This window comes from Procambarus clarkii, chromosome 38 (genome assembly GCF_040958095.1).
Source record: "Procambarus clarkii isolate CNS0578487 chromosome 38, FALCON_Pclarkii_2.0, whole genome shotgun sequence".
Lineage (NCBI taxonomy): Eukaryota > Metazoa > Arthropoda > Malacostraca > Decapoda > Cambaridae > Procambarus > Procambarus clarkii.
This window is the reverse complement of record NC_091187.1, coordinates 11,331,916-11,355,932: the sequence shown is the minus strand read 5'-3', so window position 1 is coordinate 11,355,932 and position 24,017 is coordinate 11,331,916. Positions and strand designations below refer to the sequence as shown.

Genomic DNA, 24,017 nt, shown 5'->3' with positions numbered 1-24,017 from the left:
GACGCTGCCCAATACTGTCACTATGGCGGTGTGTCCACTCACAGGATGAGTGACGCTGCCCAATACTGTCACTATGGCGGTGTGTCCACTCACAGGATGAGTGGCGCTGCCCAATACTGTCACTATGGCGGTGTGTCCACTCACAGGATGAGTGGCGCTGCCCAATACTGTCACTATGGCGGTGTGTCCACTCACAGGATGAGTGGCGCTGCCCAATACTGTCATTATGGCGGTGTGTCCACTCACAGGATGAGTGGCGCTGCCCAATACTGTCACTATGGCGGTGTGTCCACTCACAGGATGAGTGACGCTGCCCAATAAACTCGCCCCTCGGGGCAAAATTTAAATAATACTCCCACACGTCAACCTGTTGAGTGAACAAGTTGGAGATGGAAGTCAACCTTGGAATGAATGGTCGCTGATGGAGCGATGTTCTTGAGAAAGGCAGTTCCATCATGACTGTTGATAGCTAGAGAGCCTTGTGTTATGGGTACTAACTACTGGTTGACCACGAAGTTGGGCCAGGTGCGGAGCTTTTAAGGATGTTGGACTTGTACATGTCAGTAAGACCACCAACGTCCCGACAGTGTTGCAGTTTTTAATGTTCAAACCGTTCCAACCAGACTTATCTTGAGGTCATCTTGAGTTGATTTCTGGGCTTTAGTGTCCCCGCGGCCCGGTCCTCGACCAGGCCTCCACCCCGAGGAAGCATCCCGTGACAGCTGACTAACACCCAGGTACCTATTTACTGCTAGGTAACAGGGGGCATAGGGTGAAAGAAACTCTGCCCATCGTTTCTCGCCGGCGCCCGGGACCGAACCCGGGAGCACAGGATCACGTGGGGACTTGGGCAGAATTTTCGTATGGTTCTCCACTTTGTTCAAAATTCTGATGGGGGGGGGGAGGAGGCAATTCAGGAGAGTGGTACATACTCAAGATGAAGTGAATTTTTGCTTCACATAAAGTTTTGCAGCCCCTGCTGTCGAGAAGGTGCGAGATGTTCCGAACGGGCGTAAGTTTCCTGGTTGTTTTGCTAGCTAGGTTAAGCACATGACTTTTCTTGGTTGTTGAAGAGTGGAACTTCATTCTCTGCCTGCCTGCCTGCCTGCTTGTCCCTGCCTGCCTGCCTGCCTGCCTGCTTGTCCCTGCCTGCCTGCCTGCCTGCCTGCTTGTCCCTGCCTGCCTGCCTGCCTGCTTGTCCCTGCCTGCCTGCCTGCCTGCTTGTCCCTGCCTGCCTGCCTGCCTGCCTGCCTGCCTGCTTGTCCCTGCCTGCCTGCCTGCCTGCTTGTCCCTGCCTGCCTGCCTGCCTGCCTGCTTGTCCCTGCCTGCCTGCCTGCTTGCCTGCTTGTCCCTGCCTGCCTGCCTGCTTGCCTGCTTGTCCCTGCCTGCCTGCCTGCTTGTCCCTGCCTGCCTGCCTGCTTGTCCCTGCCTGCCTGCTTGTCCCTGCCTGCCTGCCTGCCTGCTTGTCCCTGCCTGCCTGCTTGTCCCTGCCTGCCTGCCTGCCTGCCTGCCTGCCTGCCTGCCTGTCCCTGCCTGCCTGCTTGTCCCTGCCTGCCTGCCTGCCTGCCTGCCTGCCTGCTTGTCCCTGCCTGCCTGCCTGCTTGTCCCTGCCTGCCTGCTTGTCCCTGCCTGCCTGCCTGCTTGTCCCTGCCTGCCTGCTTGTCCCTGCCTGCCTGCCTGCTTGTCCCTGCCTGCCTGCCTGCTTGTCCCTGCCTGCCTGCCTGCTTGTCCCTGCCTGCCTGCCTGCCTGCCTGCCTGCTTGTCCCTGCCTGCCTGCTTGTCCCTGCCTGCCTGCCTGCCTGCCTGCCTGCTTGTCCCTGCCTGCCTGCTTGTCCCTGCCTGCCTGCCTGCTTGTCCCTGCCTGCCTGCCTGCTTGTCCCTGCCTGCCTGCCTGCCTGCTTGTCCCTGCCTGCCTGCCTGCCTGCTTGTCCCTGCCTGCCTGCCTGCCTGCCTGCCTGCTTGTCCCTGCCTGCCTGCCTGCCTGCCTGCTTGTCCCTGCCTGCCTGCCTGCCTGTCCCTGCCTGCCTGCCTGCTTGTCCCTGCCTGCCTGCCTGCCTGCCTGCTTGTCCCTGCCATGCCTGCCTGCCTGCTTGTCCCTGCCTGCCTGCCTGCTTGTCCCTGCCTGCCTGCCTGCTTGTCCCTGCCTGCCTGCCTGCTTGTCCCTGCCTGCCTCCCCTCCTCCCTCCCTGCCCTTCCGTCCTTCACCTGACTTTTCCCCCGCCTGGCTCTTGTCTTCAGGGCAAGCCAACAATTCTCCCCACAAACTGCTACACACACGTGGCATCTATCAACATTTTCCCCCGCCGCCTGGCCCTTCTTCCCCTCACCACTTAGGCACATAAACACGGTGGCAGCCATCACCTCTGACGTTTATTCGACAAAAATTCCCCACCACCGCCGCCTCTTGGAGCGTTTTTTCCCCTACCGCCCCCTTGATAAAACTCCCCGTTGGGGAAGTTTTACTAATTACTGAGAGTGTAAGAATTGGGAGGTTGCAAGAGCTCTCGTTTGGACGCTAGGGGAGATTTTTTCATCTTTTGGGGAGAATATAATTGCTGTGTAGGGGTCCTGTAGCACAGTGGTCTACATCCTCACTCTCAATATTCATTGTTGTTGTTTAAGACTCGCTACCCGAAACAAAAAGTCCGAAGTAGCACGGGCTATGGTGAGCCCGTAGTGAACTTACCTGGCACAGGAGCGGGGCAAGTAGCACGGGCTATGGTGAGCCCGTAGTGGACTTACCTGGCACAGGAGCGGGGCAAGTAGCACGGGCTATGGTGAGCCCGTAGTGGACTTACCTGGCACAGGAGCGGGGCAAGTAGCACGGGCTATGGTGAGCCCGTAGTGGACTTACCTGGCCCAGGAGCGGGGCAAGTAGCACGGGCTATGGTGAGTCCGTAGTGGACTTACCTGACACAGGAGCGGGGCAAGTTGCACGGGCTATGGTGAGCCCGTAGTGGACTTACCTGGCACAGGAGCGGGGCAAGTAGCACGGGCTATGGTGAGCCCGTAGTGGACTTACCTGGCACAGGAGCGGGACTGTAACTGTTAGAAAACGGTATTCAGACCTCCATCAAAAGGTTATGACTAAAGACATAGATATTGTCCGTCTGTGTTGACCAGACCACACACTAGAAGGTGAAGGGACGACCACGTTTCGGTCCGTCCTGGACCATTCTCAAGTCGATTGTGTGTCTCCGCGTAACTCTTAACTCCCGCAGGTAAAATCCGGCAGAATCTGCCTAGTTATCAGTGTTATAATCCTAGATAAAAAAAATACTTGTCTCTTGTAAAAAAATCCCTGCCACATGAGCCATTTCCCACCCAACAACGCCAGGGGTTTCAATGCCATGGTATCATGGTACACGGTATCATGGTACACGGTATCATGGTTCATGGTATCATGGTACACGGTATCATGGTACACGGTATCATGGTACACGGTATCATGGTACATGGTATCATGGTACACGGTATCATGGTACACGGTATCATGGTACACGGTATCATGGTACACGGTATCATGGTACACGGTATCATGGTACACGGTATCATGGTACACGGTATCATGGTACACGGTATCATGGTACACGGTATCATGGTACACGGTATCATGGTACACGGTATCATGGTACACGGTATCATGGTACACGGTATCATGGTACATGGTATCATGGTACACGGTATCATGGTACATGGTATCATGGTACACGGTATCATGGTACACGGTATCATGGTATCATGGTACACGGTATCATGGTACACGGTATCATGGTACACGGTATCATGGTACACGGTATCATGGTACACGGTATCATGGTACACGGTATCATGGTACATGGTATCATGGTACATGGTATCATGGTACACGGTATCATGGTACATGGTATCATGGTACACGGTATCATGGTACACGGTATCATGGTACACGGTATCATGGTACACGGTATCATGGTACATGGTATCATGGTACACGGTATCATGGTACACGGTATAATGGTACACGGTATCATGGTACATGGTATCATGATACACGATATCATGGTACACGGTATCATGGTACATGGTATCATGGTACACGGTATCATGGTACACGGTATCATGGTACACGGTATCATGGTACACGGTATCATGGTACACGGTATCATGGTACACGGTATCATGGTACATGGTATCATGGTACATGGTATCATGGTACATGGTATCATGGTACACGGTATCATGGTACACGGTATCATGGTACACGGTATCATGGTACACGGTATCATGGTACACGTTGGTAACTTTACACTTAGTGTGTTGAATACCTATGCATCTACTGGCCTCCTTCAGTATACTGCCCTGCCTAAGTTTACATATACTGACCCTACGATCTTAATTGTGAGATTTAAATGCTAAACTCAAACAATTAGTGGATCAACTCACTAACACCAATGGGAGAAGATGGTTGGCGATCGACTTGAGAATGGTCCAGGACGGACCGAAACGTCGTCGTCGTCCCTTCACCTTCTAGTGTGTGGTCTGGTCAACAAGATTGTTGGCCCTTCTCGATGCATATGAAGAAACCAACGCAAATAAATTAATAAGTAATTAATTCGTTTATTATTAATAATCCCATCGCTATATACCCCCTCGTCCTGGAATTAAAATAAGTAACCCTTATGGATGAAAACGTTAAAGTATAGTTGGTTTCTCCTGTACAAAGAAGCGGCCGTCGCCGCCTAGTTGATTGAATATGCAGGCGAGGCTGAACGACACGCGGGTAATTGACTGTGTCTAATTGGGTGAGAAAACGGCAAGAAAATGGACGGTGTTTGGCGGAGACTAATGTATCTCGGCGTCAGCTTTACCTCTTTGTTGAAGTTGGTCAATGTTAATTGTGGTGTCCAGAGGCAGGCGGGAGTGGTACTGAACATTGTACTCGACCAAAAATGAGTGTGTGTGTTTGTGTGTGTGTATATATATATATATATATATATATATATATATATATATATATATATATATATATATATATATATATATATATATATATATATATATATATCCCGTCACGCAGGGTGCAGTCGCGCCTCCACAGATGTCCAGTATCAGCTCTTGATACTGGTAATGGCTCAAATGGGCCACCACTTACGGGCTATTCATGCCCGTGCCACCTCTTGGGGGCTATTCATGCCTGTGCCACCTCTTGGGGGCTATTCATGCCCGTGCCACCTCTTGGGTGACTTAATCTTTATCAATCAATCCTTCTCCTTTAGTCAGTCTGGTGTTGACAAAGGCTTTAACAAGCCGAAACGTTCACCTCATTTCATATTTCTCTGTGGATTTTCCGCATATATATATATATATATATATATATATATATATATATATATATATATATATATATATATATATATAACTGAAAACTCACACCCCAGAAGTGACTCGAACCCATACTCCCAGGAGCAACGCAACTGGTATGCACAAGACGCCTTAATCCACTTGACCATCACGACCGGACAAAATGAGGTGATAGCCGAGGCTATTTGAACCACCCCACCGCCGGCACTCGGATAGTAATCTTGGGCATAGCATTTTACCAAATCACCTCATTCTTTGGGGCACACGTGAGGAACACAAATGCGAACAAGCCTGAATGGTCCCCAGGACAATATGCAACTGAAAACTCACACCCCAGAAGTGACTCGAACCCATACTCCCAGGAGCAACGCAACTGGTATGTACAAGACGCCTTAATCCACTTGACCATCACGACCGGACAAAATGAGGTGATAGCCGAGGCTATTTGAACCACCCCACCGCCGGCACTCGGATAGTAATCTTGGGCATAGCATTTTACCAAATCACCTCATTTACCAAATCACCTCATTGCGAAAGGCGAACAAGCCTTTCAGGCTTGTTCGCATTTGTGTTCCTCACGTGTGCCCCAAAGAATGAGGTGATTTGGTAAAATGCTATGCCCAAGATTACTATCCGAGTGCCGGCGGTGGGGTGGTTCAAATAGCCTCGGCTATCACCTCATTTTGTCCGGTCGTGATGGTCAAGTGGATTAAGGCGTCTTGTACATACCAGTTGCGTTGCTCCTGGGAGTATGGGTTCGAGTCACTTCTGGGGTGTGAGTTTTCAGTTGCATATTGTCCTGGGGACCATTCAGGCTTGTTTGCATATATATATATATATATATATATATATATATATATATATATATATATATATATATATATATATATATATATATATATTATTAAATATGACCGAAAAAGTAAGATTAATAATTCTAACACGAATTTTTTTTCAATCTTTCGTACATTTCTTTTCACTGTTGGAGGTAAATCAAAAATCAATTCTCCAAAATTCATTTTTATTTCTAGTCTGACGCGACACGAGCGCGTTTCGTAAAACTTATTACATTTTCAAAGACTTTAGTTCACAAATACACAACTGAATAGAACTTACGCATCTCCGATTTTATATCTACATTTGAGTGAGGTGGAAGGGGTGATGTGGCATTAACACAAGACAGAACAAGATGTGGCATTAATAGGGTATTAATTTCATCAACACAAGACAGAACAAGAGTATTAATAGGGTATTAATTTCATCAACACAAGACAGAACACGAAACAATGGATATTGAATAGAAGTGTTTGTAGAAAGCCTATTGGTCCATATTTCTTGATGCTTCTATATTGGAGCGGAGTCTTGAGGTGGGTAGAATATAGTTGTGCAATAATTGGCTGTTGATTGCTGGTGTTGACTATATTCGACTGAAAACTCACACCCCAGAAGTGACTCGAACCCATACTCCCAGGAGCAACGCAACTGGTAACTACAGGGCGCCTTAATCCGCTTGATGGTCGGCCGTGATGGTCAAGCGGATTAAGGCGCCCTGTAGTTACCAGTTGCGTTGCTCCTGGGAGTATGGGTTCGAGTCACTTCTGGGGTGTGAGTTTTCAGTCGAATATAGTCCTGGGGACCATTCAGGCTTGTTCGCATTTGTGTTCCTCACGTGTGCCCCAAAGAATGAGGTGATTTGGTGAAATGCTATGCCCAAGATTACCATCCGAGTTGCCGGCGGGGAAGTGGTTCAAATAGCTTCGGCTACCACTTCCTTTTGTCCGGCCGTGATGGTCAAGCGGATTAAGGCGCCCTGTAGTTACCAGTTGCGTTGCTCCTGGGAGTATGGGTTCGAGTCACTTCTGGGGTGTGAGTTTTCAGTCATATATATATATAACATACACACACACACATGCATACAGTTTGAGTAGTTAATAAATGGAATGCATTAGGCAGTGATGTGGTGGAGGCTGACTCCATACACAGTTTCAAGTGTAGATATGATAGAGCCCAATAGGCTCAGGAACCTATACACCAGTTGATTGACAGTTGAGAGGCGGGACCAAAGAGACAAAGCTGAACCCCCGCAAGCACAATTCGGTGAGTACTTTGAGTGGGATACACAGTATGTACGTAATCTGTCGGTGCGTATCTCTTCCCGTCAACCTGTTTACACAGTAGAACTTCCGGTTGCAATTCTTTTGACCATGTCGTAGCTCAGACGATTAAGGCAGCGTCTGGGATCCTCTCGGACGTAGGTTCGAACCCTCGTCACGGCCCTTGTGGATTTGTTCATAGGTTTTTTTTTTTATTGTGGGGCTAGTTTATTGTGCACCCCATACTCATCCTGTGAGCAAAAAGGATTACACAGGAGTTTGGGATGACCCGGTGTCCAGTTCCCCATTTGTAGAGGAAATGAGTTGTTTTCCAGGTGAGGGAATTGTTATTGGTTATAACAATAACAACCTTGGGTTTGTTTCCCAGCTCGTAAACTGTTTAATAAATGTAAGTTAAGCCGCCAAGACTGTTGAAAGATGCACGGGTTTCGTGTCCAGCACAGGAGGCCAAGTAACCTGTCATATCTTACCTTTGTTTTGCTTGCGGGGAAACCAATCAATGTCCCCGCGGCAAGATCTCTTGTGAACGGTCACCTAGTTATAGACGACCTGGTCAACCAGGAGCTTAAGTCACGAAGCAGTTACGCAAGCACTTACGAACCTGTACATCTTTTCTCAATCTTTGGTGGCTTTGTTTACAATTATTAAGCAGTTAATGAGCTCCGAAGCACCAGGAGGCTGTTTATAACAAAACCTGATCGACAGTTGTTGAATCCTCTTAGCCTTTTGGATATAGTGGCTGACAACCGTTTTCATAATTAATGACAGTCATAGAAAGTACTCTCCAAGTCAAGCAATGTTTCTTGCCTCGTTGCTTGATATAGTCTCAATGGTCAAAGGCAGATGGTGGCAGCGTATTTCATCCTGTGTAGCATTTCCTTGTTGGCAGTGTACCTTTTAGTTCCGGTGTAACCATCATATGTCAGCTCACATTACCGTGTTTCATAACAGTGTTACCAAGTGCACCGATGGGGAAGTGTTACTCAGGATAAGTAGTGTTTACATTATTAGTTTAGTGTTCCATTATAGTGGTGTTCCATTATAGTGGTGCATTATAGTGGTGTTACAATAGAGTGGTGTTACAAAATTACGTCCAAATTTGGCCATAGTGCGCATACGAGCCAAAAGCGACGTTATTTTTAAGAGAACGGGTTGGTTGATCAATGTATCCTTTAGTGTAGAGTTCCTGTTCGGACTTGACATGACTTGTCGAGGTTATCAGATAATGATGGAATATAAAAAAAAAATATTAATAATATGACGTGATGGGAGCAGGGAGCCGGTGGCTGAGCGGAGAGAGCACTGAACGCGTGATTCTGTGGTTTCGGGTTCGATCCAGGGCGCCGGCGAAAAACAATGGGGCAGAGTTTCTTTCACCCTGATACCCCTGTTACCTAGCAGTAAATAGGTACCTGGGAGTTAGTCAGCTGTCACGGGCTGCTTCCTGGGGGTGGAGGCCTGGTCGAGGACCGAGCCGCGGGGACACTAAAGCCCCGAAATCATCTCGAGATAACCTCAAGATAACTGATCTGGAATAGGGCAGTACTACCCTGGCCGGTGTTGTGCCAATCTCTCACAATAAAAAAAATTAAAAAAACTTAAAATAAAACTGTTGGGTCCTTTTACGGTGTGTCAATTGTAGGCAGAAAACACGAGAATACAAATTGTAAACAATTAATATAAAAGATGACTAATTTTTACACAATGATAAGTAACAATTAATGAAAACAAAACCCGTTAACCACTTGGCTTAAACACAATTAGCAAACATGTATATAAATATATTTTACAAATTCAAATGTTTATTCAGGTAAAGTACATACACACAAGGGGCGATACAAATATTGCTGAATTTATAGATAGAGTTAGTACATACAGTGCCTGAAGCCACTATGACGCACAGCGTTTCGGGCAGTAACGGGCAGTTTCGGGCATTTGTGAATAACATATGAATTTACGTTAATAACAAATGTGAAGGTAATACTTTATACAAAATGCTATGTGCATCTACCGTCACCCGTAGGCGAGAATAGATGCGGAAGCCATGAGCATTAGAAGAGTAATCTGCTGTGCGGGATTGATTGATTGATGAAGATTAAGCCACTCAAGAGGTGGCACGGGCATGAATAGCCCGTTAGTGGTGGCCCTTTTCAGCCATTACCAGTATCAAGAGCTGATACTGGAGATCTGTGGAGTTGCGACTGCACCCTGCGTGACGGGAAATGTCTCCCGTTGCTGTGCGGGATTGATTGATTGATAAAGATTAAGCCACCCAAGAGGTGGCACGGGCATGAATAGCCCGTAAGTGGTACAATTTTTTTTTTCTCAGTATTCTGAGGTTGCATTTAACCATCAAGCTGTTATCGCGGGGGAGGATACTGCTTCACAGTCTTTATGAGGGTGTCCAGCTGCTGGACACCTTTGTTGACCAGGAGAGTGGCTGTGTTGATGGCTTCAGGGTGGCCACTGCATGATTCAGGAACTCTTAAAGCTCTTCTAAGGTCATTGGTTGCTTCACATTCCAGAAGATAGTGAAGTAATGGCTTTTCTGTGACAGTTTGGCAGAAGATGCACTCTCTCTGTCGGGGTTCACCAATCTCCCAGTTGCATCTGTAACCTAGACGTAGTCTATATAACCTAACTGCTATTTCCCTGTGGATTCCTTTTGGGATATTTAACCTTTCTAATTTGGTTGCCTGAAGATACCATGTTGCAGATGGCGAACCTTCAGCTATTCTCTGGTGTAGGTAGGCTTTGTTGAGATGTGAGAGTTTATGGGTGATGTTTTTTATGTTCTCTAGGCTGGGTTGAATTGTTTTATGTATCACTGGATGACGAGTTGCCAATTTAGCAATTTCATCAGCTTTTTCATTTAATGGGATTCCAATATGGGATGGGATCCAGTTTAAAGTTATGTTGAGTCCTTTGCCTTTAGCGACTGCTCCAAGATACAAAATGGTGGTAATTATTTCCACATTATCTTTCCACTGTTTTTGTCCTAGTATTTGAAGTGCAGCTTTTGAGTCTGTGTGTATGATTGCATTTTGAGTGTTTTGTGCAATCACATATGCGAATGCCTGTTGTATGGCGAACAGCTCAGTTTGGGTTGATGATACTAGTCCTCCCAGTCTCCAATATGCCTGTACGCTGGTCGTGCAAAGAGCAGCGCCAGCACTCTCATATTCTGTGTCCACCGATCCGTCTGTGAAGATGTGGGTGGCTCCTGCTACTGCTATGCTATACATTTGCTCTTCTATTATGCGCCTTAGGATTGTCGGATCATAAGCAGCCTTTTTCATTGGGAGGCTTTCTATTACTATTTTGAAAGTAGGCTCTTCCCACGGCGCGGAAGGAGTGTAATTTGGGTGTGGATGATCACCCTCTCTATCAAGAATCATGTTTTTTAAATGTAGTCTGTTTAGGACTTTTCCTGCTCTTGCAACCCAAGAGTTTCCATTGTTTTGGCCTAGTCCAACCACCAAGGCCTGCCGTACTGGGATTGGATCAGAAGAAATAATTATCTTACTGATAATTGTAGCTGTCCTTTGTGATATTCTTTCTTGTAGAGAGGGCAAACCCGTCTCCAGTCTAAGAGTTTCAAGCCTGGTCCACATGGGGGCTCCCAGTGCAGCTCTCATAGCATTGTTTTGGGCAACTTCAAGCTTTTTCCACTGTTGGTGTGATAGATTTGTGAGTGCAGGTGCGGCATAATCGATCACTGTTCTGACTGCCTGTACATAGTATGTGCGAAGGACTTGCAGATTGGCTCCTCCAGAAAGGGAGGTTAGCGACCTGAGGATTGCCGTCCGGGCCGCAGTTCGCTCTCTCAAGTATGTGACCTCAGCATTGAAATTCATGTGTGTGTCCAGGATGATTCCGCGATACTGATAGGTGTCGACCCATTCTATTGGTTGACCCTGTACTGTGAGTTGGATGTTGGGCTTCGCTATTTTTATGGGCATGGCCTTTGACTTTGAGGGGTTGAGTTTGATCCCAATCTGTTTTGCCTCTTTACTGATGCAGTCTAAGCATTTGGGTGCAAGGCGCGCCGCATCCCTTCCTTTTATGATGATGACAAAGTCGTCCGCGTAGTTTAGCAGCCTGCAGTGATGTGGGAGTTTCAACCTCATTATTCTTTCCATTAAACAGTTGAAGAGAAGAGGGCTGAGAATACCTCCTTGCGGTGTACCATTTTCATGTCTTTTGTACTCAGAGACTGTGCCTTGAAGTTTTACTCTTGCTTCTCTGTTTATGAGACAGTTTTTGGTCCAGGAGAGCAGGTTGCCTCTGACCTCTTTGTCAATGAGGCAGCAGAGAATAGCTGAGGCGCTAGCCAGTTCAAAGGCTTTTTCGAGGTCCAGGAATATCAGCATTCCCGGTCTGTCATTCATGTGGGCTAACAGAGTTGTAATACATTCCACTGTGCCAACCCCTCTTCTATAGGCATACATATCATGGTGCAGTTTAGGCATTTTCCACTCCAGTCTGTTGAGTGCCATTCTGTCAGCCGTCTTGGCTGCACAGCTTTGGAGAGAGATGGGCCTGGGATTAGGTGGATCTTTGGGTTTTGGGATCGGCACTATGTCTGCTCTATTCCAAGCGGAAGGTCTAGTTTGAGAAGTCCAGGCTAAATTAATTAACCTTAGGTATGCAGCGTCTCCCTCTGGGCCGAGGTTTCTAATCATTTTATAGGTTATTTTGTCGGCTCCAGGGGATGTATCCTTGGAGTTTTTCTTAGCCCGATTGAGCTCATCCAGTGTGAAGGGGGCATTAGTGTCAGACACTTCTTCACATGCTGTAAGGATTCTGTGCCACCTTTCTTCCTCTAGTCCGGTGTGTACTGCTAATACATCTGGTGGAAGTTGATTGCTGGCTGCTCTCTCTGCAAACCTGGTTGCCAGTACTTCGGCTTCCTGTTGAGGATCCTTGGGGTGTGGGGCTTTAGGTGTTTTATTCCCTTTGGCCCGGTGAATTTGCTGCCACATCTCTCCGAGAGAGGTGTGTTCATTCAGGTGTGAACACCATTCCAGCCACTTTTGTTCTTTTATTTGTCTGGTCTCTCGATGTACATGTTCCTTGACCTCACAAAGTAAGATCCTGTTGCCGTCACTTGGCTGCTTTTTGTATAGCTTTCTTGTTCTATTGAGTCTATGGTTGAGTTCTTTGACACGTTCGCAATAGTACCAATGATCTTTATGGTGTCCGGTGGACTGTTTTTTCAGTGGGATTGAGTGGTTGGCTGCACTTTGAATCGCTTTGACAAATTCTTGTTCTGCCTGATTAATGTCTTCGGGAAGATCATAGTTTCTTTGCCACTCTGAAATGATGTTTTGAAATCGGTCCCAGTTTGCTAAAGCAAAGTTCCAGGCTTCAGATGGAGGCGGAGGTGGGGTGGATAGGTCTAACTGAAGATCAATTTGGACCCCATAGTGGTCGCTTGTGAGTGTGGGCTCAACTGACCATGTTGCTGCATCTCTTAGGGAGGCTGAAACGAAGGTTAGGTCTAATCTGCCTCCTTGGATGTGGGTAGGTTCATTCTTGTTTAGGATTTGTATTTCTGGAAGCTGGTCCAGTAGATGTGTAATGTGTATGCCGGCTTCATTTGTTTTGTTCGAGCCCAGTGCCAATCGATGATGGGACGCTGTGAAGCCTTTATATATGGGCGGTGACGTCAGACTGGCGCAAACTCTGGAGCTGTAGAAGAGCAGCCGGCAGGCTAACGACCGTCTTGATAGTTTGCTGGTGCCATCTGGTGGCTGCCGAGACTGCAGGTGCCAGGCTCTCGTGGAAGGAAGGTTGGAAGGGAGGAGAGGGAAGGTGTGTCTAGACAATACGTTTTGGCACGTATTCTTGTGTCTTGATGTTGTCTTGGGTTCACCAGGGTGGTGCACCACCCTGGTGGCTGGTGCACCACCACCCTGGTGGCTGGTGCACCACCACCACCCTGGTGGCTGGTGCACCACCACCACCCTGGTGGCTAGTGCACCACCACCCTGGTGGCTGGTGCACCACCACCACCCTGGTGGCTAGTGCACCACCACCCTGGTGGCTGGTGCACCACCACCCTGGTGGCTGGTGCACCACCGCCACCCTGGTGGCTGGTGCACCACTACCACCCTGGTGGCTGGTGCACCACCACCACCCTGGTGGCTGATGCACCACCGCCCTGGTGGCTGGTGCACCACCACCGCCCTGGTGGCTGGTGCACCACCGCCCTGGTGGCTGGTGCACCACCGCCCTGGTGGCTGGTGCACCACCACCCTGGTGGCTGGTGCACCACCACCGCCCTGGTGGCTGGTGCACCACCACCGCCCTGGTGGCTGGTGCACCACCGCCACCCTGGTGGCTGGTGCACCACCACCACCCTGGTGGCTGGTGCACCACCACCCTGGTGGCTGGTGCACCACCACCCTGGTGGCTGGTGCACCACCACCCTGGTGGCTGGTGCACCACCACCCTGGTGGCTGGTGCACCACCACCCTGGTGGCTGGTGCACCACCACCCTGGTGGCTGGTGCACCACCGCCCTGGTGGCTGGTGCACCACCACCGCCCTGGTGGCTGGTGCACCACCACCCTGGTGGCTGGTGCACCACCACCCTGGTGGCTGGTGCACCACCGCCCTGGTGGCTGGTGCACCACCACCACCCTGGTGGCTGGTGCACCAGCCCTGGTGGCTGGTGCACCATTACCACCCTGGTGGCTGGTGCACCACCACCGCCCTGGTGGCTGGTGCACCACCACCGCCCTGGTGGCTGGTGCACCACCACCGCCCTGGTGGCTGGTGCACCACCACCGCCCTGGTGGCTGGTGCACCACCACCGCCCTGGTGGCTGGTGCACCACCGCCCTGGTGGCTGGTGCACCACCGCCCTGGTGGCTGGTGCACCACCACCCTGGTGGCTGGTGCACCACCGCCCTGGTGGCTGGTGCACCACCACCACCACCACCCTGGTGGCTGGTGCACCACCACCACCCTGGTGGCTGGTGCACCACCACCACCCTGGTGGCTGGTGCACCACCACCACCCTGGTGGCTGGTGCACCACCACCACCCCTGGTGGCTGGTGCACCACCACCACCCCTGGTGGCTGGTGCACCACCACCACCCCTGGTGGCTGGTGCACCACCACCACCACCACCCTGGTGGCTGGTGCACCACCACCACCACCACCCTGGTGGCTGGTGCACCACCACCACCACCACCCTGGTGGCTGGTGCACCACCACCACCACCACCCTGGTGGCTGGTGCACCACCACCACCACCACCCTGGTGGCTGGTGCACCACCACCACCACCACCCTGGTGGCTGGTGCACCACCACCACCACCACCCTGGTGGCTGGTGCACCACCACCACCACCACCCTGGTGGCTGGTGCACCACCACCACCCTGGTGGCTGGTGCACCACCACCACCCTGGTGGCTGGTGCACCACCACCACCCTGGTGGCTGGTGCACCACCACCCTGGTGGCTGGTGCACCACCACCACCACCCCTGGTGGCTGGTGCACCACCACCACCGCCCTGGTGGCTGGTGCACCACCACCACCACCCCTGGTGGCTGGTGCACCACCACCACCGCCCTGGTGGCTGGTGCACCACCACCACCACCCCTGGTGGCTGGTGCACCACCACCACCACCGCCCTGGTGGCTGGTGCACCACCACCACCGCCCTGGTGGCTGGTGCACCACCACCACCACCCTGGTGGCTGGTGCACCACCACCACCACCCTGGTGGCTGGTGCACCACCACCCTGGTGGCTGGTGCACCACCACCACCACCCCTGGTGGCTGGTGCACCACCACCACCGCCCTGGTGGTGGTGCACCACCACCACCCCTGGTGGCTGGTGCACCACCACCACCACCGCCCTGGTGGCTGGTGCACCACCACCACCACCCTGGTGGCTGGTGCACCACCACCCTGGTGGCTGGTGCACCACCACCACCGCCCTGGTGGCTGGTGCACCACCGCCCTGGTGGCTGGTGCACCACCACCACCACCACCCTGGTGCACCACCGCCCTGGTGGCTGGAAGTCACGGCCATATACGACAAGTTTTAGTGTATATTTTTGTCTTGGGTTTCTCCAATATTCCTCAATTACAACTCGTAAATTGTTTCTTGATGCAAATTCGCCAGATTTTTAATAGGGAAGCGAGGCGAATGGTGATTTTATTAAGGGTCAGCGGTCATAATTCACCGGCCGCAGACATTCTGGTCCACGTCCAAGGTGCCCTGAGAATATCTCTTATATTTGCATTTTTTATACAAAAAATTTAATTATTTTTTTTTACAAAGTTACTTGTCGTAATTGTAGCAACAGTGGCGTTGATTTATCAAATTTGAATAGTCTATTCAAAAATTGAAATAGACGATAGAGCGTCGGTAGAGCTTCATGCAGGTCGGTGTTCAATCCCCGACTGTCCACAAGTGGTTGGGCACCATTCCCGTCCCATCCCAAATCCTTATCCTGACCCCTTCCCAGTGCTATATATATTCATAATGGCTTGGCGCTTTTCCCCCTGATAATTCCCCCTTGATTCTCGTGGATTATATGCAAAAGACTAATTATCTAGCACTGAAATAGTGCAGTTACCTAGTAGTGATATGTGAGGGTTTCACTGTAATATAATTTTGTGCATTTCGGTCAACGAAAATAGTTTCTTCTCAAGAAAATCGCTCGATAACGAATTTATTTGTGCTTTCGTAAGGTTGAGCGTTCAATTAAGTCCAGAGCAAAACCTATCATGCAAATTATTTTTGAATTGCAGCAGAACATTGACTTTAAAAGCTCACACAGCGATTGATTTTACAATATTTATTTCTTTTTCAAGTTGATCTTGCACGGAGTGCGTGAGTAAGTTGTTTTTATAATTGGAAGGAGAGAATAAATGTGAGAGAGAGAGAACGGGAAGCGAGTGTAAACAGAAGAAAAAGATACATAAACAGGAGACAACGTAGCACAATAAATCAGGAAAATCACAAAAAACAAAACATTTGTAAACAAGACGAAACATGTGTTCAACATTTTGCCAATATTTCCATCAGGAGAAATGTCAGCTTGCGAGGGTAGAAAAACTTATTTGATGGATTATATGACTTAAGAGTCGGGGGTCTGAGAGCGGAGGAAGACCTTGTGTCAGGCTGGAGGAGCTTCGCTGCCTTCCTGCTGGGCTTCGCGTATTGAAATTAACTTAACAAGCAAAATGAAGAGAGTTAATGATAGGATCTCTGCAGGGAAGGAGAGGGAGAATTATTGACATTGGTCACCACCGGCTGGAAGGCGGTGTGTTGAAGTGTCTAAAACCCCTTCCCCCCCTTCCTTCCCCCTTCACAACACATCACAACACATCACAACACATCACATCACAACACATCACATCACAACACATCACATCACAACACAACACATCACATCACAACACATCACATCACAACACAACACAACACAACACATCACAACACATCACATCACAACACATCGCAACACATCACATCACAACACATCACATCACAACACAACACAACACATCACAACACATCACAACACAACTCATCACAACACAACACATCACAACACATCACAACACATCACATCACAACACAACTCATCACAACACAACTCATCACAACACAACTCATCACAACACAACACATCACAACACAACACATCACAACACATCACAACACATCACAACACATCACATCACAACACATCACAACACAACACATCACAACACATCACAACACATCACAACACATCACAACACATCACAACACAACACATCACAACACATCACAACACAACGCATCACAACACATCACAACACATCACAACACATCACAACACATCACAACACATCACATCACAACACATCACAACACATCACATCACAACACATCACAACACAACTCAACTCGACACACAGTTATTCCCACCAACCACTCGACATTATAAAGGTAAATACCAAAGTTAGTTGAAATGAAATTGGCCGGGCTTGGGAGCTAACACCCAACCCTCCGATCAGACATAAGGGATAGCACATTAAGCAGGGAGCACGGGTCAGTGTTCCACCAAGCAGGAACAGCAAGCAGTCTGCTGCCTGTGACTGCTGACCTGCTCTCTCTCTCTCTCCTTCAATGTATATTTGGGACTCAATGTGCTCAAGTGATAAGTTATGTCTTGAGCAATTGGTGGGGTTTCATATCTTGCAATTCCTGTGTATCCAGGTGACGGATCTCCCAATCCTGAGCACTCCAGGTGCAAACTCTGTGAGCAGGAACTGCGGCATGATCTCCCACACTACATCACCGAATGCCCAGTTATTAGACCTTTCAGACCAGTTGGCATGAGGAACCTGGAGCTTTGCAATTACTGTATTCACTCTCGTGTTCTTGAAGATATTCTCATATTGCACCCAAAATTTGCCAGTGTAGGCTACTAAACACATGGCTCTGTATGACTAACCATCCTGCGAGATGGTGACTTGTAGTACCACTGCTGCCTTATTCACTCTTGTGTTGATGATATCCTCAAAATGCTTCTGGAGTCTGCCAGTACAGACTGCCCATCACATGCCTCTATATGACTAACCATCCTGTGTGATGGGGGATTGTTTAGCATCACGTAGCTAGCTTTTTGACACACTGTACTCCCCTTCATATAGTCTAGGGCAGCTGCACAAATACACATGTGCCTAAATGTGTTAATAAAAAAAAAGTTTGGCGTCATTCGCTTCTCCATAACAAAAGTTTTAATAATCGTTCAAAGATCAATCTCACCAGACCAAATATTGTCTTAATTGTTGTACTGATAAGAGGCTAGGACAACGGAATTGATTGGTAGACGGAAGGATGTTCTAATAATCATCATTCCGGAACTAGGGATGCTGCCAGTCTGATCTCCTGGGCAACGCAGACACCGGACGATGCACCTGATTGCATTCCTGGTTGCTGGGAAGCCGAAGGAAGGGGGGGAGTTCTGATGGCCATAAATAACTGCCTCGTTTGGGCCAATATGGCTTCATTAGTCTCATTTTGTGATCATGAGGGAAGACTGACAGACTCCCCACTATAGAACCTGTTCCCCCCACCGCCATCTGCGCAGCACACTTCACCCCATCAGCAATCGTAACCCCCTAAACCCAGACAGATTTAGACATGAATACATACATCTCTAAATATTTAAACTCCTGCATTCATACATGGTTTACATCTGTTAAATCCTATATACATGTTTACAGCTGTTAAATCTTGTATACATGTTTACATCTGTTAAATCCTATATATATATATGTTCTGTTAAATCCTATATACATGTTTACAGCTGTTAAATCCTGTATACATGTTTACATCTGTTAAGTCCTATATACATGTTTACTTCTGTTAAATCCTATATACATGTCTACATCTGTTAAATCCTATATACATGTCTACGTTTATTAACTCCTGTATACATACAGAACAGGTCAACATCTGGACAAGGCAGTAGAGGCGATAGTTACTCTGCCAAGCACTGGAAAATGACCCGTAACAAACTCTACATCAATCACTACAATAAGATCTCTAACAAGCACTGCAATAATGCTTCAGGCGTTATAAATCCGCACTGTAATTAGCACTGCCAAGAGCACTGTAGCAGAGCATTGTGAACAAATACTAACAAGCACTGTATTGAACACTGTATTAAGCACTGTATCACTGTAAAAAAAAATACAAGCCCGAGCTCCTTCAATCATACACAATAAATATACAAGAATATACATTTTCTCTCGTAGAATTCTATGTATAACCTGCCATAAATTATATTGAATTATTGCATAGTGAAGAGACAGCAGATTATTAATAATATATTAGCATGATTTATGACAGTGAAAAAGGGGACAGGAGATTATATATATATTCCTGAAAATATTTATATATTTTTGCTTTTCTTATAGGTGATAAATTATTGTTTATGATCTCAAACTTAAGCAGTTTGGGTTAGAGGGATTCGGGATTCGAACCCGGTATAGAAGAGCCTTGCGAGGGAGTATTGACTATAACTCCTTTGTTTATGTTCCTTATGCTCATTGTTGTGTGTCCCCCCCCCCCCTTCCTCCGGGGCCTGACGGCTGAGTGGACAGCGCTCAGGATTCGTAGTCCTAAGGTCGCGGGTTCGATCCCCGGTGGAGGCGGAAACAAATGGGAAGAGTTTCTTTCACCCTGATGCCACTGTTCATTTAGCAGTAAATAGGTACCTGGGAGTTAGACAGCTGCTGCTACGGGTTGCTTCCTAGGGATGTGTAACAAAAGGGACACCTGGTCGAGGACCGGGCCGCGGGGACGCTAAGCCCCGAAATCATCTCAAGATAACCTCACTTTTTTTTTCATCAAGCGTGATTTTTTTTTAAATAATAAATATTCTAATCATATGTATAATGTTCAATATAATTTGTGTATAATTATAATAATTCAAATAATATTTTTTTTCCTATAAGTTACAATAGATTTTGCAATTACAGATTTTTACTTATTAATCTCTACAAATAGTATTAAAAAATGCCGAAAAATTGTAAAAAAAATTGATTGTACCCAATAATTAGAGATATAATTATCCAATAATCATAGATATAATTATGGATAATTAACATGATTAACATGTATAATTATGAGCAGACATTTTGAAGCCAATTTAAAAGGCTTGTAATGTAATTTAGCCGTTGTTAATTGTCTGTTTATTGTAGATAAGACTTACTAGTGAAGAAAAGTCTTATTCCCTCTGCTATTACTTTTGCTAGTCCTGGATATGATTAAATAATACAATACTGGCTAGTCCTGTGATTTATTATACAATACTGGCTAGTCCTGTGATTTATAATACAATCCTGGCTAGTCCTGTGATTTATAATACAATACTGGCTAGTCCTGTGATTTATAATACAATACTGGCTAGTCCTGTGATTTATAATACAATACTGGCTAGTGCTGTGATTTATAATACAATACTAGCCAGTCCTGTGATTTATAATACAATACTGGCTAGTCCTGTGATTTATAATACAATACTGGCTAGTCCTGTGATTTATTATACAATACTGGCTAGTCCTGTGATTTATAATACAATACTGGCTAGTCCTGTGATTTATAATACAATACTAGCTAGTCCTGGATATGATTAAATAATACAATACTAGCTAGTCCTGTGATTTATAATACAATACTGGCTAGTCCTGTGATTTATTATACAATACTGGCTAGTCCTGTGATTTATAATACAATACTAGCTAGTCCTGTGATTTATTATACAATACTGGCTAGTCCTGTGATTTATAATACAATACTGGCTAGTCCTGTGATTTATTATACAATACTGGCTAGTCCTGTGATTTATAATACAATACTGGCTAGTCCTGTGATTTATTATACAATACTGGCTAGTCCTGTGATTTATTATACAATACTGGCTAGTCCTGTGATTTATAATACAATACTGGCTAGTCCTGTGATTTATTATACAATACTGGCTAGTCCTGTGATTTATAATACAATACTGGCTAGTCCTGTGATTTATAATACAATACTGGCTAGTCCTGTGATTTATAATACAATACTGGCTAGTCCTGTGATTTATAATACAATACTGGCTAGTCCTGTGATTTATAATACAATACTGGCTAGTCCTGTGATTTATAATACAATACTGGCTAGTCCTGTGATTTATAATACAATTTGTGATCTTGACAGTATATTCACTGTTTTACAGCATTCAAACTAAATACATTTATCAATGCCTACATCAAACACAAAATTGTCAAAAAATGTATTTTAAATCCGTTTCATTACAGTGAATAATACAACTAGATTATTAACATGGTGAATATACTGATTTGTTATTTTGGGGGAAATAAATGGGTATATCTTTCCAAATATTAATGTTTTTTATGTATAAAAATGTATGTCAGTATCTTGAGGTTATCTTGAGATGATTTCGGGGCTTTTAGTGTCCCCGCGGCCCGGTTCTCGACCAGGCCTCCACCCCCAGGAAGCAGCCCGTGACAGCTGACTAACACCCAGGTACCTATTTTACTGCTAGGTAACAGGGGCATAGGGTGAAAGAAACTCTGCCCATTGTTTCTCGCCGGCGCCTGGGATCGAACCCAGGACCACAGGATCACAAGTCCAGCGTGCTGTCCGCTCGGCCGACCGGCTCCTTGTATAATGTATATATATAGAATAGTATAATGAAAGAATAGTCAAGGACCAGAGAGGCCTGGAGGCATCCATCAGTGGCGGTAGGCCTACGGGCAAGATCTGCAGGTAGGCCTATATGGATAGGTCTACAGTCTGCTTCGAGGCCCATGAGGGCATTTTTTAGCTAATCCATCTGGCCTGTGACGTTGGTAATTCAAGCATGTTTTTGCCCTTACCTGGAACAGCCAGACGAAGCATGGTTAGCTGGGGAGGAACCCGTCTCTGGTTGATGCATCGTTGTGGGGTTCGAATCCCCCTTGTGTGTGTGGTGGGGGGGGGGGGGGGGCGAGGAGGGTTGAATCTATCACCCGACTCCACTGTGGGATTTTGGGTTCGAGTTGTATAGACATGTGTCGGGCTTTCTTCGTGGGGCGGATATTGTGTCTGGTCTCTTGGGGCGAGATTCTTCAAGCTCTGTATAATGCCCATTTACGAAAACCTGCTGCATGGGTAACAGCTTTTCCTCCATATCGACATACCCTGGCTTTGTGCCTTGGCAACTCCAGCCTTGACAACTTCATAGTCTCCTGAGACTACAGGATGCCTACATCATCTTTCTTCAGTCCTAGCAACTTTGTTTACATTTATTAAATTGTTTACATTTATTAAATAGTTTACATTTCTTAAACAGTTTACATTTATTAAATAGTTTGAGCTCCGATGCACCACAAGAATAACTTTGAGTTGTTACTAAGCTTACAAACTGCTTCATAAATACAAACTCAGCCACCATGATAGAGTCGGTAACAATAAGTCCCGCTGTTAGGGACAGGAAGCCTGAGTGTATAATCTTTAGGTTTATATCGAGGTTATAAGGCTGAACTACTGACCCTCCCCAGGATGTAGCCCCTCGACAGTTGCCTAACTCCCGGGTGAACAGAGGCATCATTAGACTTTCAATCGTTTTTTTCTCATAATGAGGGAAGATGTGCAATGGTTATTATAATAAATGACAGGACGAATTCATGTGTGTCCCCCCTGCAAGGTTTGCAATTCTTCTCAATTATGGCTCGTATCATCTTTTCATCCTTTATGTATCATCTCGAATCATCATTTGTATCATCTCGAATCATCATTTGTATCATCTCGAATCATCATTTGTATTATCTCGAATCATCATTTGTATCATCTCGAATCATCATTTGTATCATCTCGAATCATCATTTGTATTATCTCGAATCATCATTTGTATCATCTCGAATCATCATTTGTATCATCTCGAATCATCATTTGTATTATCTCGAATCATCATTTGTATCATCTCGAATCATCATTTCATTTTCATAATTGAAAATAGATGATACGAGATAAGGTTGTTCAGTGTTGCTTGATTCACCTTGACAACACCGGTTGGTTCCTACCAACCCCCCCCCACCACCCCCTTCCCCCCCTCGTCCACCTCCCCCCTCGTCCACCCCTCCTCTCGTCAACCCCCACTCTCGTCCACCCCCTCCTCTCGTCCACTCCCCCCTCTCGTCCACCCCCCCCCTCTCGTCCACCCCCCCTCTCGTCCACCCCCCCTCTCGTCCACCCCCCCCTCTCGTCCACCCCCCCCTCTCGTCCACCCCCCCTCTCGTCCACCCCCCCCTCTCGTCCACCCCCTCCTCTCGTCCACCCCCCCCCTCTCGTCCACCCCCCCCTCTCGTCCACCCCCCCTCTCGTCCACCCCCCCTCTCGTCCACCCCCCCTCTCGTCCACCCCCCTCTCGTCCACCCCCCCTCTCGTCCACCCCCCCTCTCGTCCACCCCCCTCTCGTCCACCCCCCTCTCGTCCACCCCCCCTCTCGTCCACCCCCCTCTCGTCCACCCCCCTCTCGTCCACCCCCCTCTCGTCCACCCCCCCTCTCGTCCACCCCCCTCTCGTCCACCCCCCCTCTCGTCCACCCCCCCTCTCGTCCACCCCCCCTCTCGTCCACACCCCCTCTCGTCCACACCCCCTCGTCCACCCCCCCTCTCGTCCACCCCCCCCTCTCGTCCACCCCCCCCCTCTCGTCCACCCCCCCCTCTCGTCCACCCCCCCCTCTCGTCCACACCCCCCCTCTCGTCCACACCCCCCCTCTCGTCCACCCCCCCTCTCGTCCACACCCCCCCTCTCGTCCACACCCCCCCTCTCGTCCACACCCCCCCTCTCGTCCACACCCCCCCTCTCGTCCACACCCCCCCTCTCGTCCACCCCCCCCTCTCGTCCACCCCCCCCCTCTCGTCCACCCCCCCCCTCTCGTCCACCCCCCTCTCGTCCACCCCCCCTCTCGTCCACCCCCCCTCTCGTCCACCCCCCTCTCGTCCACCCCCCCTCTCGTCCACCCCCCCCCCTCTCGTCCACACCCC

The 24,017-nt window shown here is 48.0% G+C and overlaps 2 protein-coding genes across 2 annotated transcripts in view; both read left to right on the top strand.

The window, feature by feature from the left end:
* Positions 1–24,017, top strand: part of LOC123771959 (unconventional myosin-XIX) — a 235,655-nt gene that overhangs the window by 28,418 nt on the left and 183,220 nt on the right. The gene's annotated exons all lie outside the window — the stretch shown is intronic.
* Positions 4,267–24,017, top strand: part of LOC138372173 (protein FAM186A-like) — a 40,135-nt gene continuing 20,384 nt past the window's right edge. The window contains exon 1 of the mRNA XM_069337487.1: positions 4,267–4,279. Coding sequence (XP_069193588.1) covers positions 4,267–4,279 — 13 coding nt within the window. The remainder of the gene's footprint in view (positions 4,280–24,017) is intronic.